This window comes from Trematomus bernacchii, unplaced genomic scaffold, assembly GCF_902827165.1.
Source record: "Trematomus bernacchii unplaced genomic scaffold, fTreBer1.1, whole genome shotgun sequence".
NCBI classification, from domain to species: Eukaryota; Metazoa; Chordata; class Actinopteri; order Perciformes; family Nototheniidae; genus Trematomus; species Trematomus bernacchii.
The window spans coordinates 972,364-993,411 of record NW_022987705.1 but is presented as its reverse complement, the minus strand read 5'-3'; the positions used below and the strand labels follow the sequence as shown (position 1 = coordinate 993,411).

The window sequence follows — 21,048 nt, the reverse complement described above, 5'->3', positions numbered from 1 at the left end:
AGAGGAAAAAAGGGAATACAAAAGATAATACATTTTTTATAAATAAAATAATTGTTGGTAATTTATAAGAAATAAACACTGATATATTAATTTAATTATGTCATACCGTTTTCAAACGATGTATTTCTGCATTTACTAATTTCATTACTTTTACTCCTAGTACTTTACTTTTACTTTTAGTTAAGGATCTCAATACTTCTTCCACCAATGCTTTTTACCCCCCCCCCCCCCCCCCCCCCCCCCCCTAAACATGAATATACTTTTATTATCACAGGAAATAAACAATGTTATTGCCTTTAGCAACAACTTCAAATAGTACATATTTCCAAATCAACATTCACACACAGCGTTTATGAGAACATTTACACATGTACATATACTTTCCTATATCCTGTGTTCCCTCGGGTAATTGCAGGCTGTGAGTTATTTTAATCAAGGGAACATCTCGTAAAGCGCCGTTGGTTTTAGAAAACGTTTTTATATGCAACAAATTCACAAACAAACATGGACGATACTTACTAACAGAGCTGCAAAAACCCTTTTTGTTCGACACAGCTGTAAGTTTAAAGTGCAAAATGTAAAAACGAGTGCATCAAAAACGTACCCATGGTCCGCAGAAAGTTTGCAGTCTGCTCAATGTCCGTGCAAAAAAGTCTAAAAACGTCCACAGAAAGTTCCCGAATGTATGTCCACGTGTCCGCCTGAGTGGTAGAGGTCCTCACATTTCCAACGAAATACAAACTAAAACACTGATTCAGGATCAGTTTTCTTTCTGCAGGTGGAAGCCACACCCCATGGTGATAACTGACAGTTACCATAGACTGCATGACTGCTGCTTATTGTACTTTATGTAAATATCATTTGACAAAATGTGTGCTTAAATATGAAATCACGACAGGAACTTTACTCCTGTAAACATCAAGTTTAGATGTGAATTTAAAATCACATATTGTATCCAAAAGCATTAAAACGCACCCTTAAGACAACTCTGCAAATCTTTTACATCATACTATTATAAACTGTACTATATTATTTCTATAATATATGCAAATGTCCCTGTTGTTTAGGATCAGATACCTCGCTCACGAGCATCATACACAAATGTTAAGCTAACCGTTAGCTGCTAGCTAGTTAATTAGTGGATTTTAGTATAGGGCTATAGAAAAATAAATAATACACCCTTAAGATAACTCTGCAAATAAGATATGTGCAAATCTTTTACGTCATACTATTATAAACTCTACTGTTCTAAACTATGCTGTCTTATTTCTATAACAGATGCAAATGTCCCTGTTGTTTAGGATCAGGTACCTCGCTCACGAACATCATACCGGACTTTAAGCTAACCGTTAGCTCCTAGCTAGTTAATTAGTGGATCTTTATTTAAAGATAAATAAAACACCCTTTAGATAACTGTGCAAATAACATATTAATTTCCCTTTTTTTCTTGTCTCATACTTTACTAAACTATCCTATCATATTACTTTATTATTTTCTTTTATATAAATGTTTCGAATCAATGACTTCTCTCCCAAACATTAACCACGAACATGAACTTTTAGCTAACCGTATCTTATCTTATATTACATATATTATTCTGGTGTACTCTGTTTACATATTGAATTATGCTTAACTTGTCTTGAGTCCTTTCAAACTGTTTGTGCATATTTTGTGTCTTGCTAACGGTTCTAATTCGCGTCTCCACCGTGTTTCATAACACATACAAATAAGATAATAATTTTCAAATCGTACATTTAATTAATTATGAACTGTACTATTCTGAGCTATACTATCTTATTTCTATAGCATATGTAAATGTTGCTATAGCCTATGAATACATTTTTCATGCATATGTCCCTGTTGTGAGACTGCTTCTAATCAGTTACCTCGCTCACGAATATTACACACAAACTTTAAGCTAACCGTTAGCTGCTAGCTGGTTAGTTAAAGGTCAAAAACATGTCGGGCATTGATTGTGATAGCAACTTTCTGATAGGGCCGTGGGTCCACCACGTGGGGGCCATCGGATATGACGTAAATAACGTCATATCGGATGGCAAATCTGGATCAGCTCCGTTGTAGCCCCGTTTTTCAGAGATTTGCGCACGGAGGAAAAGAGAGAGGGTTTTATTTTCTGACACTTTGTGAGTCTCCTGACACGCCGGGGACACATCTTCATGTATAAAAGACATCAAAAAGTGCATTTTGCATGATAGGTCCCCTTTAATGGAGTTTAGTTTACAGGCTATAGAAAATAGAAAAGCATCCTTTAGATATTAATTGTGTAGTTTTATCAAACTACAGTTCTCGACTTTACCAAACTTTTAAACTGCAAACATTTCAAATGCAGGACAACTTGTTAGTTTTTAATATTCGTTGATTTACACAAAGTTATTGGGATTAGACTCGATGACTCCATCTTGGAAAGACAGAGAAGGAAGTGTAAACACGACAAGAATCGTGAGAAATATCTCACAGTTTATTTAAGTTTGTATAAAAGTGAACCAACATGGCTTTGTTCTATATTTTCAATAAAATACTATTTAATCATCTAGTATAATTAAATAGTAATTTACATTATTTCACAAAATATTACTAAGTCACTGCTGTGTGTCATTGCATCAACAGTACAGAACATACAGTATCACACAAAACACAGTCAAATATTAAAAAAATTCAACATTTCTGAGTATGATCCCTTTTTAACCAAGTTTAGATACATGTATTGTTTAACATAACAACAAACAGTTGACAATAAAGCACAAGAGAAGTATATTCATCTTACGGACCCCATTTCAGTTTTTTGCAGACTCCATTTCCCAAATAATATATAGTTCCAGAAACCAACGACAACAGCGGTTAGTGGTAAACCCAAAAACGAGATTTAAAGTCGTTTTAAACTTGTGTCTGATGTCACACTGCCTTATGACTTCTCTTCAGGATGTGCTTCCATCTTTAAAAACAACTTCATTTTAAGTTACAGTGTACTTTTGATAAAAAACAACTTATCACCATGCAATATTGTGGTGCAGAGGTGACATATTTTTGTTGGTCAGCTTCTTCCTTGTTCCCTCGACAGAAAGCCAATGGGATTTTTCCATTGGATTTTGTATTATAGAAAATAATCTCTGTGGTGTTTATGATACTTACACGTTTTTTTCAGCAGGATAATCTCCACATATTAACACCACTTTATGATTTTTCAAATAAAAAGCTAATGTTGGGCTAGAAAGGAACTACAGCACGGTCACATGACTTCACGTCACCACCGCTAAGCTAAAGGAGGCTAATGTTGGGCGTGATGACGTTTAGTCGTCTCATTTAGACACTTGTTAGCAACCTCTGTTTTTTAATTCCCCAGTGGGATATTTACTTATGCTTTTTATGTGGTAGAACAAAACGTTGAAATCTCTTCAGCTTGTGTTAACCACAGACCTTATTTCAGGTTCAACAACCAAAAACACATTCAGAAAACCATTGACTTCAAGACAAGGGAGCAGGAAATGCTAAAATGCTAACCTACATCTTTGTTTTTTTTACCTTGCACCGCTCGATCACATTATATAGAGAAACCTCAGAAAATGGTTTTGAGGTCCTTCCTGAGATCCAGGCAGATTTGCAGTAAAATGCTTTCTGGATTCAGGAGAGTATCAGAAGTACACCTGCTGTTGTTTGGAGAGTTGAAACTGACAGGCTTTCAGGTCAACCTGATGGACGAGCAGGCAGGTGTGAGAGAACCGTTGAGTTTTGGGGAACTGGTGTAGCATGGAGGGTTGTCCGATTCAGGAGATCCAATACTGTTGTTGGAGGAGTCATCGAGGGAAGGTTCCTGCAAAACAGGACGACTTCAGACCAACAGAGGTGGGAGGAGTACTCAGATATTGTACTTAAGTAAAAGTAGAAGTACTCAGATCTTGTACTTAAGTAAAAGTAGAAGTACTCAGATCTTGTACTTGAGTAAAAGTAGAAGTACCAGAGTGTAGGAATACTCTGTTACAGTAAAAGTCCTGCATTCAAAATGTTCCATATTATACAGTCATGTGACCGTGCTGTAGTTCCTTTATAGCCCAATGTGCAGATTGGTCCATTTCAGAATAATATATACGTTATGTTTTATAATGATTGATCATGAAAGTGTTCTCAAAGCTGGTAAAGGTGCAGCTAGTTTGAATGACTTTGTATACTGCAGGGTAGCTGGTGAATTTACTCCAGGTGGAACTAAAGTCTGATTTAACACTTGATTATATTTCACATCATTCATCCAGATCTGTGAAGTAACTAAAGGTATTAAATACATGTAGTAAATGTACTTAGTTACTTCCCACCTCTGCAGACCAATTCTGCTAACAATTATCTACCAGGTTAATTAAATACGAGTGCATTTGTACTTTAGATCATCGAGAGGGTTACCTTCTGCTGCAGGACGTAAAGCGACGTCACAGCATTTATTCCATTACGCTCCGTCCTTTTGGGAAGCAAATCATCTGTGGCACAAAGTGGAGGGTCATTCATTAACATTACATTCTAGGTGTTGGGATTAAGCCTCTTTTTGTAGATTATATGATCACTTTATGTAAAATATGTTTAGTATTACGTTACTATACCTGTGTGAGTGATTCGTAAGCAATCAGAGTAGTCATTGTATCTGTAGAGAGGGTTTCCAGCTGGGTGGTGGTGCCTTTGCCTAGCAACATGATACCAAAGCATTAATGTTATAGTATGATGATTTAAAAAACAGTCTTTATGCTGCGTTCACACCGGACGCGATGCGATGTTTGGGGGCGGCGCGATTACATGTAAAGTCAATGCAGAGACGCGGACAGACGCGAATTCGCTCCGACGGCGCGCATGAAGCGGTGGACGCGGCGCGAATCACGCGATTGAGGCGATTGAACGGTGCCGCGTTAAACGCGAGAGTTCAATTTTTTCAACTCGAGCGTCAAATTCACGTGACGCGTTCTCGCGGAAGCCAATCAGCGGTGAGGATCTCAGCCGCCGTCACTGACGTTCAACCACACAACATCAGCCGTTAGCTGTTAGCAGTTAGCACACAGAGCTCACAGCTCCTCATATCTGTTCAGAAACTGGACAAAAGTTAAACAAGTACAAACCACAGACTGTCTGTGTCATGGCGAGTACAGTCGCTGGTTTATTTATGTCTGTAGGCCGTTGTTATGAGTGTGGAATGAGCATATACAACGTTAGCTTAGCCTGGTCGACCCGATCTTCATTCAGAAAACAAGCATTTTAAAAGGTGTTTTGCCTGCCGTCTTGTCTGCAGGCTTGTCAAAGCATTAATTCATGGTTGTTACTAACCGGTATCAGTATGTTGTTACTTCGGCATCATTTAGAAACGTGTATTACAATTTAATCACGGTAAAATATGTTCATTTGTTGTAGTTGTAGCTCCCGAGCCAGCGCGTCTTGTTTGAATGATGCGAGTAAACACAGCTGGCAGCCGCGGTGAAACTCCAGCGTTTAGAGCGATGCGATAGGACCGATTAGAGCGAAGCGAATAGTCGCATCGCGTCCGGTGTGAACGCAGCATTAGCTTATCATGGCCGTACACAAGCTGAGTGGTTTGAAAATTCAAATCCATTGATTTGAATGTAAACGCAGGAATGGCGCAAACTCAAACACGAGAACGACTTTTCAAGGAGTGATGGATTCGGAGTTGGTAGTAATTACATTTTTGGAAAGGCAGCAGTGTACGCTGGCAAATATCTAAAACTTCCATAAAAATACATCTTTGGTGATTATATGGAGGGAAGTGTATCCTTTAAATTCAGGGTTAACGTTACGTTAGATTAAAATCCGACCAGTGTTTCCACTATAGTTATTTTAAGAGCACCCCTGCTCAAATGTCCCATAATCATTAACGCAATTAAAGCAAAAAAGGCGGCATGTGTACAGCCCCTAATGCAAACTGCAAATATCATATTTCCTCAAACAAAAAAGATCCCGTAGCGTCAAAGTCCGGTTAATACCAGCTAAGAGAAACACTGACCCACACACTTAAAACAGAGAAGATCTCGTGGTACGGTTATCAGGTTTCATCCGCATTCATATGTAGCTGCAACCTGCCTCATCGCCTTTGAAAAGTTAGCATGTGTACGATCCCTTAAAGCTTCTTAGCTATTCTTACTTTTTGTTCGGCGTCCAGCAGGCACATATTGTGACCAACGTGATGAGGAGGAAGATGCCTCCAGTGGAGAGGATGATGTAGAGCGAACTCCTTCCTGTTAGCATAGGCAACATTACAGGTAATAACATTATAAACAGAAATACAAGACAGGATTTTACAGAACATCGCTTGTTGATCATTGATAAAATATTGGAGTAAGACTACATTTAAACCACAGGTAATGTTGGCCACTTTAATTTCGGACTGAAAAAAGTCAAAGACTTTGGGATGGATTACCATGAAATATATCCATAGTGGCCTGGGAGTAGATTCTTATTACTTTGGTAATCCAATGTTGACGTTAATATTGATCTTGAGTGAAATATTTCAACATATATTGGGGGGGATTGCCACAAAACTAGAAATTATAATTGATTGTGATCAGAGCTGGTCGTTATCTGTGTTATTGAGCATTTCCAATACTTTTAGGTACTACCGATTATTGTAAACAAACAAATCTAACTGAACAAATCTTATTTATGCCCGGTTGTATCGTCCAACTGGTCATATGACACATTTTGTATAGGAAACAACACAAACATACCAGTAAGGTAACGTTGTATTCACTTAAACATGATTGGTATTGCATAGAAGTGTTATTAAATATAACTTACTGTAGACGGTCAGTTTGACGGGCAGGCTCGTCATATTGCCGACAGGATTCTCCACCATGCAGATGTAGATATCGTCGTCCGCCATCAACACTCGCATGATGGTCAGGAACTTCTGATCCGGAGACAACACGAACCGCGTCATGTTGCTCAGCTGCTTCCCCCCTTTGAACCACCTGTATGCAGTCTTGGTGCCATTATCATGGGAGCAGTTCAGGACCACGTTTTCACTGAGCTCCAGAACCGATGTCGTCTCCATGTGGATGAAGGGCCTGGATATAGTCTCTGGATATAGGAGATACAATAATTTCCAACATGTAAACAGACAAAGAAAGAACAGTACTACGAAGCAGGATTTGTGGTTAGCGAGGTAACTTCACGGTTTCCAGTTCTACGATGCTGGTTCACTTCTTACCGGGGTGAAGAGCCATCGTAACTTCTTCTCCAGAGCAGGTTATGTTCAAGATAAGAGATCAACTCGAGTTAAAGCTCCGTCTACTGACCAAGAGCTCGGTGCCCGGAGTTTAAGGCTATGAAGTTACATATTCCAGGCTCAAGGAAACACAAAGACGGCCTGCAATGAATTACCGACGTTTAAAGAAAATCACTGCAAATCTCGTACAATCTGACTATTATGAGATTTGTGGCAAGCAAGCTTACTTAAAAATCCTATAATGATCCACAACATTAACAATAAAGGATTTTATTCTATTCTAACATTAGTTACCGGAGAAATGCACTCGTAGCCGGACTGAAAAACCCTGGGTTGATGACCAACGTCGTAGGATCAAGTTTGTTAGGGTTAGTTAAGCCAGATAACTCATAGATATCCAGGGTCTGTTGAACTGGCTTCAGACAACAGGCCTCTGGTCCCTTTATTTGTTTTGATGCACTAAGTTTAGTAACCTTGAGATAGTGAGTGAGAGTCTATAGTAAGACAAAGCCCATGTGAAGCAGTCCCAAAAATGCTTATAAGATAAGATAAGATAAGATAAGAGGTACTTTATTGATAACAAAATTAAATTGGGACATTATTGCGTTGCAGCAGCATAAAAAACAACAAAACAAAACAAGGCATTGCACATAAGTAGAAATTAAACATCTCAAAATAGAATTAAAACAGCATTCAAAAGTAGAAAATATACAGTATACCGTGAAGATAAAAAAATCGATATACTCTGACTATAAAACACTATTGAAGGGCTTTTCGACACAATCATAGTGAAGCCAAGTTCCTTGCATCTGTCTTCAAATGTCTCTGAGAAACTTGGTGACATCTTTATTATAGATAATGTCATTAGTAGTAGCTCTTCCCCCATAGCATAGATAACTGATATAAAACTCTCTATTTGAGAAGTACTTTAATAGATGACCCTACTTTGCCACCACTGACATTATTGCTATTTTACCAGCCTGTTAATCGAGACTCTATTTTAATGTCTTTAGTCTCGTTTTCTTACCATCCACGGTCAGTGTGATGCTTCCCTCTCCAGTGAACGTATCGTCTGTGATGGAGATCTCCACGTCGTACGTCCCGTTGTCGGAGAGTCGGAGGTTGTGGAGGAGCAGAGTCCCGTTCTCAAACACCAGGATTCGGTCTCGATACTCCGGCCTCAGCGTCCCAATGATGTCGGTTCCTATCGACTGGACCACAGTGATGGACTTCTCCCTCTTCAGCTGCCACTTGATGACGGGCAGATCCAGACTGAAGCTGTTGTAGCAGACGGAGAGAACGGCTTCCCCCCCAACGGTGCCTCTGAGGAGGGTGTTAGGGATGCTCATATTCACCGCCAACACCCCACCTGCAGAGAGACAGAGAAAATAGGTCTGTGTATTAGATTTATCTTTCATGTGTACCCCATATGCAGAGGTGGGAAGCAGCGGAGTACAAATACTTCGTTACTTTAAGTACATTCTTCTGGTATCAGTATTTTACTCCACTACTTATTTTTCTGACGACTTTTTACTTTGACTTCTTACATTTTCCAAACAGGCTGGTTACTTTAGTTTGAATGTGTGTTTGGTGGCGTGATCATTATTATTTAGAGTCATTGCGTGCCTATTGATTTGAACACGATCCGTGTATCCATCATTTCCTGGTCTTCTCTAAAGAAGAGGGACCAATGAAAACGTTGTCATGTTGCCGTTGTTCAGCATGGAAACATTCATTAGCTAACAATGACATTATTGTTCTATTAATATAAAGGGAGGTCAGGTACTCTTTCAAACAGCTGCTAGTTATGGGTACTTTTTACTGAAGTACATTTCAAAGCCCTCTTTACTTTGACTTGAGTAAAGAAGTTTAGTCAGTAATTCTACTTTTACCAGAGTCTTTTTAAACACGAGTATCTGTACTTCTACTTGAGTAAAGGATGTGTGTACTTTTGCCATCTCTGCCCATATGCCACCATCTATATTTCAACTGCAGAGCAATTTCCTTCAGGATACATAGAGTTCTGTCTTATCTTATCTTAAAGATACCAAGTACAAAAAGGTTATGGATTAGGAAAAGAAAAAGCAGCGTTTTAAGACTCAAGGCAGAGAAAATAGGTTCCTGTGTATTAGATTTATTTGTAATGTCCACCCTATTGCAACTTTTCACTTATACAAGTTAAATGACACACCATCTATATCTCAGAGCAACTTCCCCCAGGATTGATACAGTTCTGTCTTAAAGATAACAAGTACAAAATGGTGAAGAATTAGGAGAAGGAAAGGCAGCGTTTTGAGACTCAAGGCAGTCAATAAAACCACATTATAAACATTTTGAACAGAACCGACAACATCCCTGAAAAGGCAAGTCCTAATGTCCTCCAACAACTATTACTAAGATGTGTCTGCCTTATAATCAAGTACATTATGAAGTTTCAATATGTTCTGTACCTTTTCTATATTTTTCTTGGGATTAGCCCTAGAATGACTCGGTGCAGATGCCACCAACCTGTTTGTAAACTGTAACGAATGGAGGAGGTAAAATAACTTAGCAATTCAGCAACATTTAGGCCCTAATGATTTCCATATTGACAACAAGTCCCGCCATTCACGTTACGTAACCAATCATAAGACAGTAAGAGTATGATTTCAACATCAGGGTACTCATTTGTTTTCATTTTGCCATACTTATCAGTGTTAATGAACTCATAATAGCAATTGTTAGTACAGAAATACGTAACTTCAGACACAGTATTACATTATGCATTGCCACAAAGAAGACACACCACTTATTGCTGGCATTGGACCTAAGTGAAGAACATTGTGTACAGAGGAATAATCCAACTTGAACGTTATTTCCAGGACATACCGCCGTCTATTTAAAGATCTCTAGTTATTAAAGCACCTTCTAAGCCCTCATGATTTCCATATGGGCAACAAGTCCCGCTATTCACGTTACGTAACCAATGGCAGTCAGACAGTAAGAGTATGATTTCAACATCAGGGAAGTACTTTTTTTGATTTTGCCATACTTATCAGTGTTAATGAACTCATAATAGCAATTAAATACATACATTCAGACACAGTATTACATTATGCATTGCTACACAGCATTGGACCTCAGTAAAGTACATTGCGTTCAGTGGAATAATCCAACATGAGCGTTATTTCTTGGACATACCGCTGTGTATTCACAGATCTCTACGAATAATCGTTTTTGCACACAGGCAAAATGTAAAAGCTGATCATTATTCGATGTGGGCACTGTCGTGTCAAATTATCATATAATCATTTCAAACATATAGTCTTATACTCTGATTGTCTTTTACACTGTTCAATTGTATTTTTAGTCTTGTATGTGTTGAACAGAGACATGTGTTAAGGGTTTACATTTCAGGAGGGCAAAGGAAGTAGAAGGTGGATTTACAAATGGTTAAAGGACGAGGGGGTTTAATGGTTTAATGATGGGGATGTTTAGATGATGCCTAAGAGAATTGAAGGGTGGGACCATTTGGCTATTCTCTCTACTATATAGTTTGACTGTAAACTGTGTTCTGGGTGCAGAACTTCTCTATCCTCTGAGGATGAAGTAGATTAGATTAGATTACTTGATTGTCATTACATAATGCATGCAGAGTGTAACGAAATGAAGAGGGTCTAACCAGAGTGCAAACAGTCAGTTATATACACATCTATCAGCAGTCTGTACAAAATAAATGCACTATATAAATATACAAGTAAAGGTATATAGATGTAAAATGTATAAATACAAATATATACACTGAGGCGGAGAGTAGGCGAGGTTTTCCTACATTTGGGATCGATTTCACTTTCTTTATTACTTTATTAAATATAACAAAAGACAAAGTTTGTCCCTGAATCATTGATCAGTTTCTCTTCAGAGTTTCCTCCACAGGCACCACGCCCCGTCTCCTCTGGATACTGAGCAGCTTCACATGTCACCAGCTGTCATTCCTCGGGATGGGCCAACAACGGGGGGGATTGTTTCTGCAGATCTCCTTCTTGCCAGTTCATGAAAACAACACTGGTTGCAATCCAGATGCAATGCTCTGCAGAAACAGAGCAGCTCAGTGATGACACACATCCACAGCTGGGAATAAATAAAACCACTTTCTGTAGAAACAATACTGTATTACCGCACAAAGGGTGGGCACAAAGCTATACAAGCTCCCACACAGTCTAATGCCACCCAAGTCACCAGCAACAAATAACACCTTTGTGATCGTTCTGCAGAGTCTTCACTTCCACGGACATTACATAATGTTACGTATAACACAAGAGGAAGTATTCAGATCCTCTACTTCGCTTAGAGGCAAAAAGTAGACAAAGTATTAAACAGAAGAATGCAGAAAAAACACCCAATAAACGAATAATGTTCAGAATAAGTTCGAAAAATATTCAAATGTTCGGGTATATTATTCTTGTATAAACGTTTGTCTAGTAAACACCAGGTTTTATAAACACTTTTTAGTTGTTATGCTATGCACAAATCTCTATCATTGAAGTCACTCAAGCTGTCAGAAATATTTAGTATAGCAGACAACCCTATATTTAACTCAAAAAGTACAATATTTGAGTACTTATTTTCATTTCACCCCTGCAGAACATTGCAGAAATCACCAAGAACATCTGGTAATAAAAAAAATTGAAAGCGTTTGCATGTTTTATTTATATTTCATTTGAATATACAACTATAAAAACAGTACCTGAATGTCTTACAATATGAAATGCTGTTGTTTACTTCTATACTCTACTGGGAAGACCCTCTGGTTGTTTCATAAACCCTCAAAATCAAACCTGCACTTTGTATTTTCTTTATTCCCTTATACTGACACCATCATTTATCAGCTGTAACTTATTAGCTGCATCATAAACACACTCTTTCAGATGCAATGCATAGACAAGCAACTGTAAAGCAAGAGTAGAAGCTGTTGCATACCTGAATTGTAGGAACTGAGACACAGGAGCAATACAATCCAGGGGATGATTTTAGTTTTTGCAGCAGCCTCCGTCTTCATCTTGCTCTCGGTCTTGTGTTGCTGTCAGCGCAGCAGCATGATCTGAGACTGACGGAGAACACAGTCCTTCTTTCAGCCTCGATCAGAACATGCTGTTCTCAGCGGGAACAAACGTCTGTGTGTGGACGTTTGTTTAGACAGCTCCATGTTTCTAATGTTACAACAACTGATATGTATCCAATTATATTGCAATGTAAATACTGCTATATTTTTTAATGTTATTATAGTTTTCTTAAAACAGTTTTGTATCTGTGTTTTTAATTCTTGTTTTACTTTTATGTATGCATCACGACATCAAGTCAAATTCTTCGTACGTGTCAACCTGGTGATAAACAACATGATTTGTCAACAACAATTTGGTTGAAACAAACACGACACATGTGATTTTTTTAATTTAAATGAAAGGAATTGTAATTATTTTTGCACACTTTTGTTTATTTATTTACAATGTACAGTGAACATTGTAAAACACTTCAGATACACTGTTAAATGTTAACAATACATTTCACAGCGTACCTGAAGTTTTTATTCCTTGATCTTCTGAAATAGATAAATCCAATGTGTATCTCCCAAAATAACAACGTTTTGGAATAAAAAAGTCAACATACTAAATAGGCTAAATGCTGAAACCATGAATTAGAATATATCAAATATAAATAACGTTTTATTTTATTGTATAAAGGGATATTTATATGTGTTGTTTTAGAAGTATGTTGGTCTAATGCAGTGTATTCAAATGTATTTTTCATATTTGTATTGTATATAGTTATCTGTCTACTGTTGTTTATTATTTTTTTATATTTTGAACTCAGTTTGCAATGCCTTGTGAACATGCTGCTGTATATAATATAATTATTGATCATTAAAGTGTTGTAAAAGCTGGTAAAGCTAAAGTTTGAATGACTTTGTATACTGCAGGGTAGCTTGTGAATTTACTCCAGGTGGAACTAAAGTCTGATTTAACACTTGATTATATTTCACATCATTCATGCAGATCTGTAAAGTAACTAAAGGTATTAAATACATGTAGTGGAGTAAAAGTACACCATGTAGCTCTGAACTTTAGTGGAGTAGAAGTACACAGTAGCAAAAATGGAAATACTCAAGTAAAGTACAATTACCTCTAAATTGTTCTTAAGTACAGTACTTGAGTAAATGTACTTAGTTACTTCCCTCCTCTGAGTATATAACATTAAAGCCTCTGTGATGAAGTCATAAAATGTGTACCTGCGACTTTAAGAAGACTTCATCACCAACAACCAATCGGGGAAGACGCCGAGTTGCTTAGTAACAGACATAAACAGACAGTGTTCTTTCCTCGGGTGCAGATGTTGTGTTTGACTCGCAGCTTCAGTGAGTTGTAGTTGTTGTTGTTGTTTATCAACACAGTTTGTTTGTTGTTATCTGCTCCTAGTTGACTCTGTGCTCCTGGCATGGCGGAGATAAAGCCCTGTGAGCCCTCGGTGCTCTACAACCTGCTGAACAGGAGCGGCGCGAGGCTGGCGGAGATCAACTATCTCTGTCTGATCGGTGAGAGACAGAGATGGAGAAGTACACACACATCCTTACAGATACTCGTTTTAAAAAATACTCTGGTAAAAGTAGAAGTAGGCTACTGGGTAAACTTCTTTACTCAAGTAAAAGTAAAGAAGTATGGGCTTTGAAATGTACTTAGTAAAAAGTACCCATAACTAGCAGCTGTTTTAAAGAGTACCCGACCTCCCTTTATATTAATAGGACAATAATGTCATTGTTAGCTAATGAATGTTTCCATGCTGAACAACGGCAACATGACAACGTTTTCATTGGTCCCTCTTCTTTAGAGAAGACCAGGAAATGATGGATACACGGATCGTGTTCAAATCAATAGGCACGCAATGACTCTAAATAATAATGATCACGCCACCAAACACACATTCAAACTAAAGGAACCAGCCTGTTTGGGAAATGTGAGAAGTAGAAAGTACAGGTATTTGGGTTCAACATGTAAGAAGTAGAAAGTACAGGTATTTGTGTTCAAAATGTAAGAAGTACAAAGTACAGGTATTTGTGTTCAACATGTAAGAAGTAGAAAGTACAGGTATTTGTGTTCAAAATGTAAGAAGTAGAAAGTACAGGTATTTGTGTTCAAAATGTAAGAAGTAGAAAGTACAGGTATTTGTGTTCAAAATGTAAGAAGTCAAACTAAAAACTCATCTGAAAAATAAGCAGTGGAGTAAAGTACTGATACCAGAAAAATAAGTAGCCTACAGTAACGAAGTATTTGTACTCCACTACTTCCCACCTCTGGAAAGACATTTATTTATTTTAAAAATCAAAAGTAATTTACAAACCTTTAAGGCACTTATTCTCAGTACATTTACCCAAGTACTGTACTTTTAATTTGAAGGTACTTGTACTTCACTTGAGTATTTCTATTTTATGCAACTTCGTACTTTCTACTACATTTCAAAGGTAAATTACGTACTTTTTACACCACTACATTTGTTCCTGTGTGTGTGTGTGTGTGTGTGTGTGTGTGTGTGTGTGTGTGTGTGTGTGTGTGTGTGTGTGTGTGTGCGTGTGCGTGCGTGCGTGCGTGCGTGCGTGCGTGCGTGCCCAAGTTATCTCATAATTCGCAATGCTTCACATGTTCGTTAGCTCCTTTAATATGTAATATTAGCTTAATAAAATATAGAAGACAGGCATATGTATATAGTTTTGTTCGATTGGTGTCCTAAGGGAAGTATTGGTGACCACAATGTGAGTTGGATTTGCTTTCTTTGGCTATCGCTCACTTCTTTATGTCTCTTTCTAGATGCTCGAGAAACCCAAGACTACAGAACAAGTCACATCATAACAGCCAAGACTGTCAAAACGGTACAGAGGTCATGTGGTAAACTTATGGTGGCATGATGGAAGTAATGACCAGGCTTTTTAGACAGCAGGATGTAAGACACATTAAAATTGTGCAGCACTTTAAATCAGATTCTAATGTTAAGAGATATATACAAACGTATTGTATTCGTGATTAGAGGAAAAAGTGTTGTTTATTGATTGCACATGTTGATGCTTTTGTCTTATTCTTCAGCCCATCTCTGATCTCATGTTGTTAGGTAAATGATTCTTGATACTTGAATATGCTTTAAGAAACAAACATCACATCTCTCCATAGGGTTTACTTTATCTTGTTACAAACCGTGTTGCAGCTCATTCCTTAAAACAGAATAAGATAAGAAGTACTTTATTGATCCCAATTTCGGACATTCTTTAACGAAAGAAGCCTCAGATTGCTCATAATAAGGGGGAATATGAAGGGGATATTTCAGGCTGGTTATATTATATATTATATTAAGTAGCTATGGGCCAATCAAAAATGGACCATGGGCCGCAGTTTGGAAACCCCTGATACAAAAACAAACAAACTGCAATTCAGCTCAGCTTCTTACTTCCTTTACTTTCTAGGGTTGTTTTGTTTCGTGTTAAATATCTGACTTCATTTCATTTAATTTCATACCTTTATTTAAGCAGGTGAATCCCATTGAGATCATCAATCTCTTTTTCAAGGGAGACCTGCTGCAAGTAGGTTCCACATGAAGACATAAAAACATAAAACAACAGAAAAACAAAAAGGACATCATACAACAAAGATACAGGGATTACAATTTACAGAGCTAAGGACATTTACAGGTACCAACAGTATCAGATTGCATAGCATCTATCCGAGCTTTAAAAACATGCAGTGGAACCAAATTGCTCAGTTTCCATTCCTTTTGCAGACTGTTCCAAGCAAGAGGAGCAGCGCACATAAAAGCTTTCATCCCTAAGACAGTCCTAGCACTTGGCACATGTAACAAAACCACATCATGAGATCTCAGACAATAGCTACTTTGAATTCGCTGTGTGATCAGGGAGCAGATTTAAGTTGGTAGTTTACCCAACATGGCTTTATAGATAAACATGTACCAATGGCTGAGCCTCCGTACAGTAAGTGCAGACAGACTTGCTCTGGCATACAGGGTACAGTGATGAGTAAGTGCTTTACAGTTAGTGACAAATCTCAGCACACTGTTTTTTATTTTATTTAACCTTTATTTAACCAGATAAAAACATTGAGATAAAATCTCATTTTCAATGCTGACCTGGCCAAGAAGGCAGCAACGTTACACATAACACATAACACAAACATATAAAATACAGAGAACATAACTAAGAAAACAAAAGACGAAAAAGCAGTCACTACATTGTGCACATTAGGACAGTAAAAAAAGTACACTACCTGTTACTGCAAGAGCAGCTGGTGGTGAGGACTTCGGACAACTTCAATTTAAAACATGATATAGAGACAAGTGCCATCAGTTTTAGGCTTGATTGAAGGTCATTACAAGACCAAGGACCATAATAAGAAAGACTCCTTTTTCTAGCCTCAGTCCGTACAGTAGGTACCTGGAACCGTATCCAGGCACTGGATCTGAGGTTGTAAGAGTCGCAAACTGGGGCAAATCTGACACATGAGAGACTGTGATAGGCAGCATCTAACTTGATCAGGTAATGGGCAGGTGCATTCATATATATCAGATCACCATAGTCCAGCACAGGTCAAAAGGTCACAGAGCCTGTTCCTGGCCTCAAGCGAGAAACAGGACTTGTTTCTGAAAAAGAAACCTAGCTTCACCCTTAGCTTTCTAAGCAGATTATTGACCTGAAGTTTAAAAGAGAGGCCATCATCAAGCCAGATACCAAGGTATTTAAAACAGGTAACCACTTTGAGTACTTTTCCTTGCACAGTAACAATATCCAAAGTGGTCTCCGGTGTCTTTTTGGCTTTTGAAAATAGCATTACCTTAGTTTTATCAACATTTAAAAGAAGCTTTAGTTCAGAGAGCTGAGTCTGGATAATATTGAAAACAGCCTGTAATTTAACACCAGCCTCCTTAATGGAGGGACCTGCACAGTACATCACGGTATCGTCCCCATAAAAATGTAAAGTTGCTCCATCGACATTTTGACCTAAGCTGTTGATGAAGATGGAGAATAAAAGTGGACCTAAAACAGAACCTTGTGGAACACCATTAGTAATGTGTAACCACTCAGACACAGCCCATCAAAATGAACACATTGGGACCTTTCAGCGAGGTAGTTCACAAACCACCCCACTGCATGGCTGGATATGCCAATACTGGCCAGCCTCTGCTTCAGGATATGATGATCGACGGTATCGAACGCTTTGATAGACTTCCTGTGTGTGTGTGCAGGATTCAGAAGGTGTGTTCCTGCTTCCCGAGGCTCTGGAGGTGGACAGCATGCAGCACGTGGTCGTCTACGACAGCAACACCAGCTCCATACAGGAAGACAGTAAGGAACTATACAGGACTAGTTTCTGCTAAATACCACTGAAGTGTTAAAACGTCTGTATTTTAAACCATTCCCCCTCTCACTTCTGTGGTAGTAATTCCCTTTAGGCAGTCCTCCCGTTATGCTTCTCAGCCAGGAATATGTTTAGGACAATATAATGTGAAGCGAGCTGGTCAATGTGTTTCATTTCATAATAATAATAACCGTCTTAATGTCCATTATCCCGCCTGTTAGACAGATGATTTGTCACATAATGCTGGTTTTCAATTATTAAATTAACCTTATAATGAGTAAGTAAAAGTAAGTAATCAGAGAACATTCTTTAATCAAAAGAAAATCAATACTATCTTTAAAAACTACAACTCCTATTATATCAGCTTTGTACAGTGATGCAACACGACACCATGTTTGTAGTTTCTTTTTGGAAGGCAAAGAGGTGTTGTGATGAGGGTTTTTAAAGCATATCTACCGATTTGATCAAATATGAAAGTCAGCCAAATTACTATTGATACTGCAAGGAGACGTATTATGTGAAGTAAAAGTGGTAATTATGCATACAAATATCCTCCGTGTGTGATATGTTGTTATTATATATATATGACATTATTAGATTGTTGATATTGTTGCATGAAGCAGCTTTAAACCGTTATTCCTCAGTTTAATCTTTAATGATGTTTTTGTTTATCTCTTGTTGTTGTTTATCTGCAGGTCGAGCGCTGCTCTGTGCTCGAGTTCTCTCTGAAGTTTCACTCTCTCCGGTGCTCGTGGTGATCGGAGGCTTTCAGAGGTTCACCGCTCTGTACACCTACCTGAGGACGGAGAAAATCATGTACACCATCACAGTGAGACACACACACACAAACTCAGCAGGAGAGGACTCTTTAAAGTAGAGACACTACATACTGATATACAACTGAACATCAGCAGGAGAGGACTCTTTAAAGTAGAGACACTACATACTGATATACACCTGAACATCTGCAGGAGAGGACTCTTTAAAGTAGAGACACTACATACTGATATACACCTGAACATCAGCAGGAGAGGACTCTTTAAAGTAGAGACACTACATACTGATATACACCTGAAGATCTGCAGGAGAGGACTCTTTAAAGTAGAGACACTACATACTGATATACACCTGAACATCAGCAGGAGAGGACTCTTTAAAGTAGAGACACATACAGATATACACCTGAACATCAGCAGGAGAGGACTCTTTAAAGTAGAGACACTACATACTGATATAAACCTGAACATCAGCAGGAGAGGACTCTTTAAAGTAGAGACACATACTGATATACACCTGAACATCAGCAGGAGAGGACTCTTTAAAGTAGAGACACTACATACTGATATACACCTGAACATCAGCAGGAGAGGACTCTTTAAAGTAGAGACACTACATACTGATATACACCTGAACATCAGCAGGAGAGGACTCTTTAAAGTAGAGACACTACATACTGATATACACCTGAACATCTGCAGGAGAGGACTCTTTAAAGTAGAGACACTCACCACATCTGGCTTTGAAAGAGACTCAAATGTACTGAAAGTACTTCTTCCTATAGCAGGGAAAATGCAATCCCCTCTTGTGAACCTGTATGCATTCGTTCAAGTCAAACTGTGTGTATTAAATATATATAATAAAGCCTTTCTGTGTGTTTCTGTCTGGTCTCAGGAGCTGGAGAACCTGAAGCAGTATCCGGTGGAGATCCTCTCAGGACTCCTGTACCTCGGAGACGAGAAGCAGAGCGCCGACTGCAGCCTCCTCAGAGAGATGAAGATCAGCCTCATCATCCTCCTCTCTCAGGAGTGAGACACGTCGTTACAGAACAATCTCTGAGGGTTTCATCTGCTCTGGATTAATATGAGTTTGTTTCTATATCTAGATCCATGAAGGGGAATCAGACCATTGTTAACTTCCCGGTGGACGACTCAGTGAAATCTGATTTATACTCCAGCTTTGAAAGAATCTGTGATCTGATTGGTAAGTCTTTACTTTGAATTAATCAGCTGTTTTAATTCCTTAGAGATATTTAGAATATAAACATGAGGATGATAATAATTAAACTTTAGGATTTTTTTTTGTGATCGAATTTGTATTGATGAATACACAACATGTACAACCAAAAGCACAACATGTACAACCAAAAGCACAATTTTTTTATAATAAAATTACATACTAACATTTTTAATTTGACAACAGAAATTACTTACAAAATATACAAAATGCAGAATACATATGGAAGTTAAAAATAATAACAATAATACAGACAAACAGAAATAAAATAAAACAAACCCAACCCTCCCTCCCAATGTATTTCACTTTAGGATTACATTGTGGAACCTTGAATCTCAGACTTCATTGAAACCATACTTTGATATATTTCTTTACTGAATGAGCCATAAATACAGTTTTTGTCACATTTCTCTGTTTGATAATGTAGAGTTTTTTCTCGTTCACTGATCTATAAATATTGATCTCTCTTTGCTGTCTTCAGCCTCTCACATCGACTCGGGCTCTCGGGTTCTGATCGCTTCTCCTCGAGGTCGAAGTCGCTGCAGCGCCGTCACCATCGCCTTCCTCATGAAGCACCGAAAACACACACTGCAGGTGATTGTGTGTGTGTGTGTGTGTGTGTGTGTGTGTGTATATGTGTGTGTGTGTGTGTGTATATGTGTGTGTGTGTGTGTGTGTGTGTGTGTGTGTGTTGTGTGTGTGTGTGTGTGTGTGTGTGGATCTTGAGTCAAAGTAGGAGTAAAAGTACTCTGATCTTGTACTAGAGTAAAAGTAGAAGTACTCAGATACTTTAAATACTTTAAAAAGTGGAAAAGTGAATTAACAATTACAAATAAAATGAAAAATATTATATAAAATATAACAAATATAAACAAAACAATATAAGATATTATGGACAATTAAAATAAAAAGTCAAAAATACAAAAGGATCCCATAATGCTGTGGTTGTGATGTTTTCAGGAGGCCTGGAACTTGGTGCTCGGATGTAAACCCGACATGAGGCCGAACGCTGGGTTCCTGCAGCAGCTGGAGGCCTGGGAGCTGCACCTCACGGGGAGGAGAGAGACCGACATATCACTACTGTAAATAAACTAAGGATACAACAACAATTACAATGATTTCATGGTATTTTGAACATTTTAAAAGCGAGAACTTAGAGTTATAGAGGATGTGTGGGGGTGATTCTTAAACTACATTAAGATAATAATACTTATATTTTTGCGTAATATTTATTAAAGTAAATTATCTGAGAATTAAAAGAGCCTTTTAGTGGAAGTTAGGATTTAAAATGAAATAAAAAAACTGCAGAAACTGAATCTCAGCTTTAAAGGTCCCATGTCATGGCCATTTCTACTGATCATATTTCCATTGTTGAGGTCTACTAAAATAGATTTAAATTGTGCAATTTTCCAAACTCACATT

At 38.0% G+C, this 21,048-nt stretch overlaps 2 protein-coding genes across 2 annotated transcripts; one reads left to right on the top strand and one right to left on the bottom strand.

Annotated features, from left to right (window-relative positions):
- Positions 1-2,463: 2,463 nt before the first annotated feature.
- LOC117490560 (hepatocyte cell adhesion molecule-like) lies at positions 2,464-12,266 on the bottom strand. The gene is made up of 7 exons (XM_034140326.1): positions 12,188-12,266; positions 8,256-8,597; positions 6,799-7,080; positions 6,146-6,239; positions 4,605-4,684; positions 4,411-4,484; positions 2,464-3,829 (listed from the first exon to the last, which is right to left on the bottom strand). The coding sequence occupies exons 1-7, from the start codon at positions 12,264-12,266 to the stop codon at positions 3,698-3,700; spliced, it is 1,083 nt and encodes a 360-aa protein (XP_033996217.1). The 3' UTR covers positions 2,464-3,697.
- Positions 12,267-13,589: 1,323 nt separating this feature from the next.
- On the top strand, positions 13,590-20,718 carry styxl1 (serine/threonine/tyrosine interacting-like 1). The gene is made up of 8 exons (XM_034140406.1): positions 13,590-13,796; positions 15,064-15,125; positions 17,501-17,600; positions 18,309-18,442; positions 19,285-19,418; positions 19,496-19,593; positions 20,108-20,220; positions 20,587-20,718. The coding sequence occupies exons 1-8, from the start codon at positions 13,700-13,702 to the stop codon at positions 20,710-20,712; spliced, it is 864 nt and encodes a 287-aa protein (XP_033996297.1). The 5' UTR covers positions 13,590-13,699; the 3' UTR covers positions 20,713-20,718.
- The last annotated feature ends 330 nt before the right edge of the window (positions 20,719-21,048 follow it).

Bases quoted from the DNA above. Each gene is read 5' to 3' on its own strand.
- LOC117490560 (XM_034140326.1), bottom strand. From the start codon at position 12,266: ATGAAGACGGAGGCTGCTGCAAAAACTAAAATCATCCCCTGGATTGTA. The intron at 8,598-12,187 runs GTATGCAACAGC...GTCTCTCTGCAG, and splicing joins TCTCAGTTCCTACAATTCAG to GTGGGGTGTTGGCGGTGAAT. The intron at 6,240-6,798 runs GTAAGTTATATT...CTATGCTAACAG, and splicing joins CGTCAAACTGACCGTCTACA to GAAGGAGTTCGCTCTACATC.
- styxl1 (XM_034140406.1), top strand. From the start codon at position 13,700: ATGGCGGAGATAAAGCCCTGTGAGCCCTCGGTGCTCTACAACCTGCTG. The intron at 15,126-17,500 runs GTACAGAGGTCA...GTGTGTGTGCAG, and splicing joins CAGCCAAGACTGTCAAAACG to GATTCAGAAGGTGTGTTCCT. The intron at 19,419-19,495 runs GTGAGACACGTC...TTCTATATCTAG, and splicing joins ATCATCCTCCTCTCTCAGGA to ATCCATGAAGGGGAATCAGA.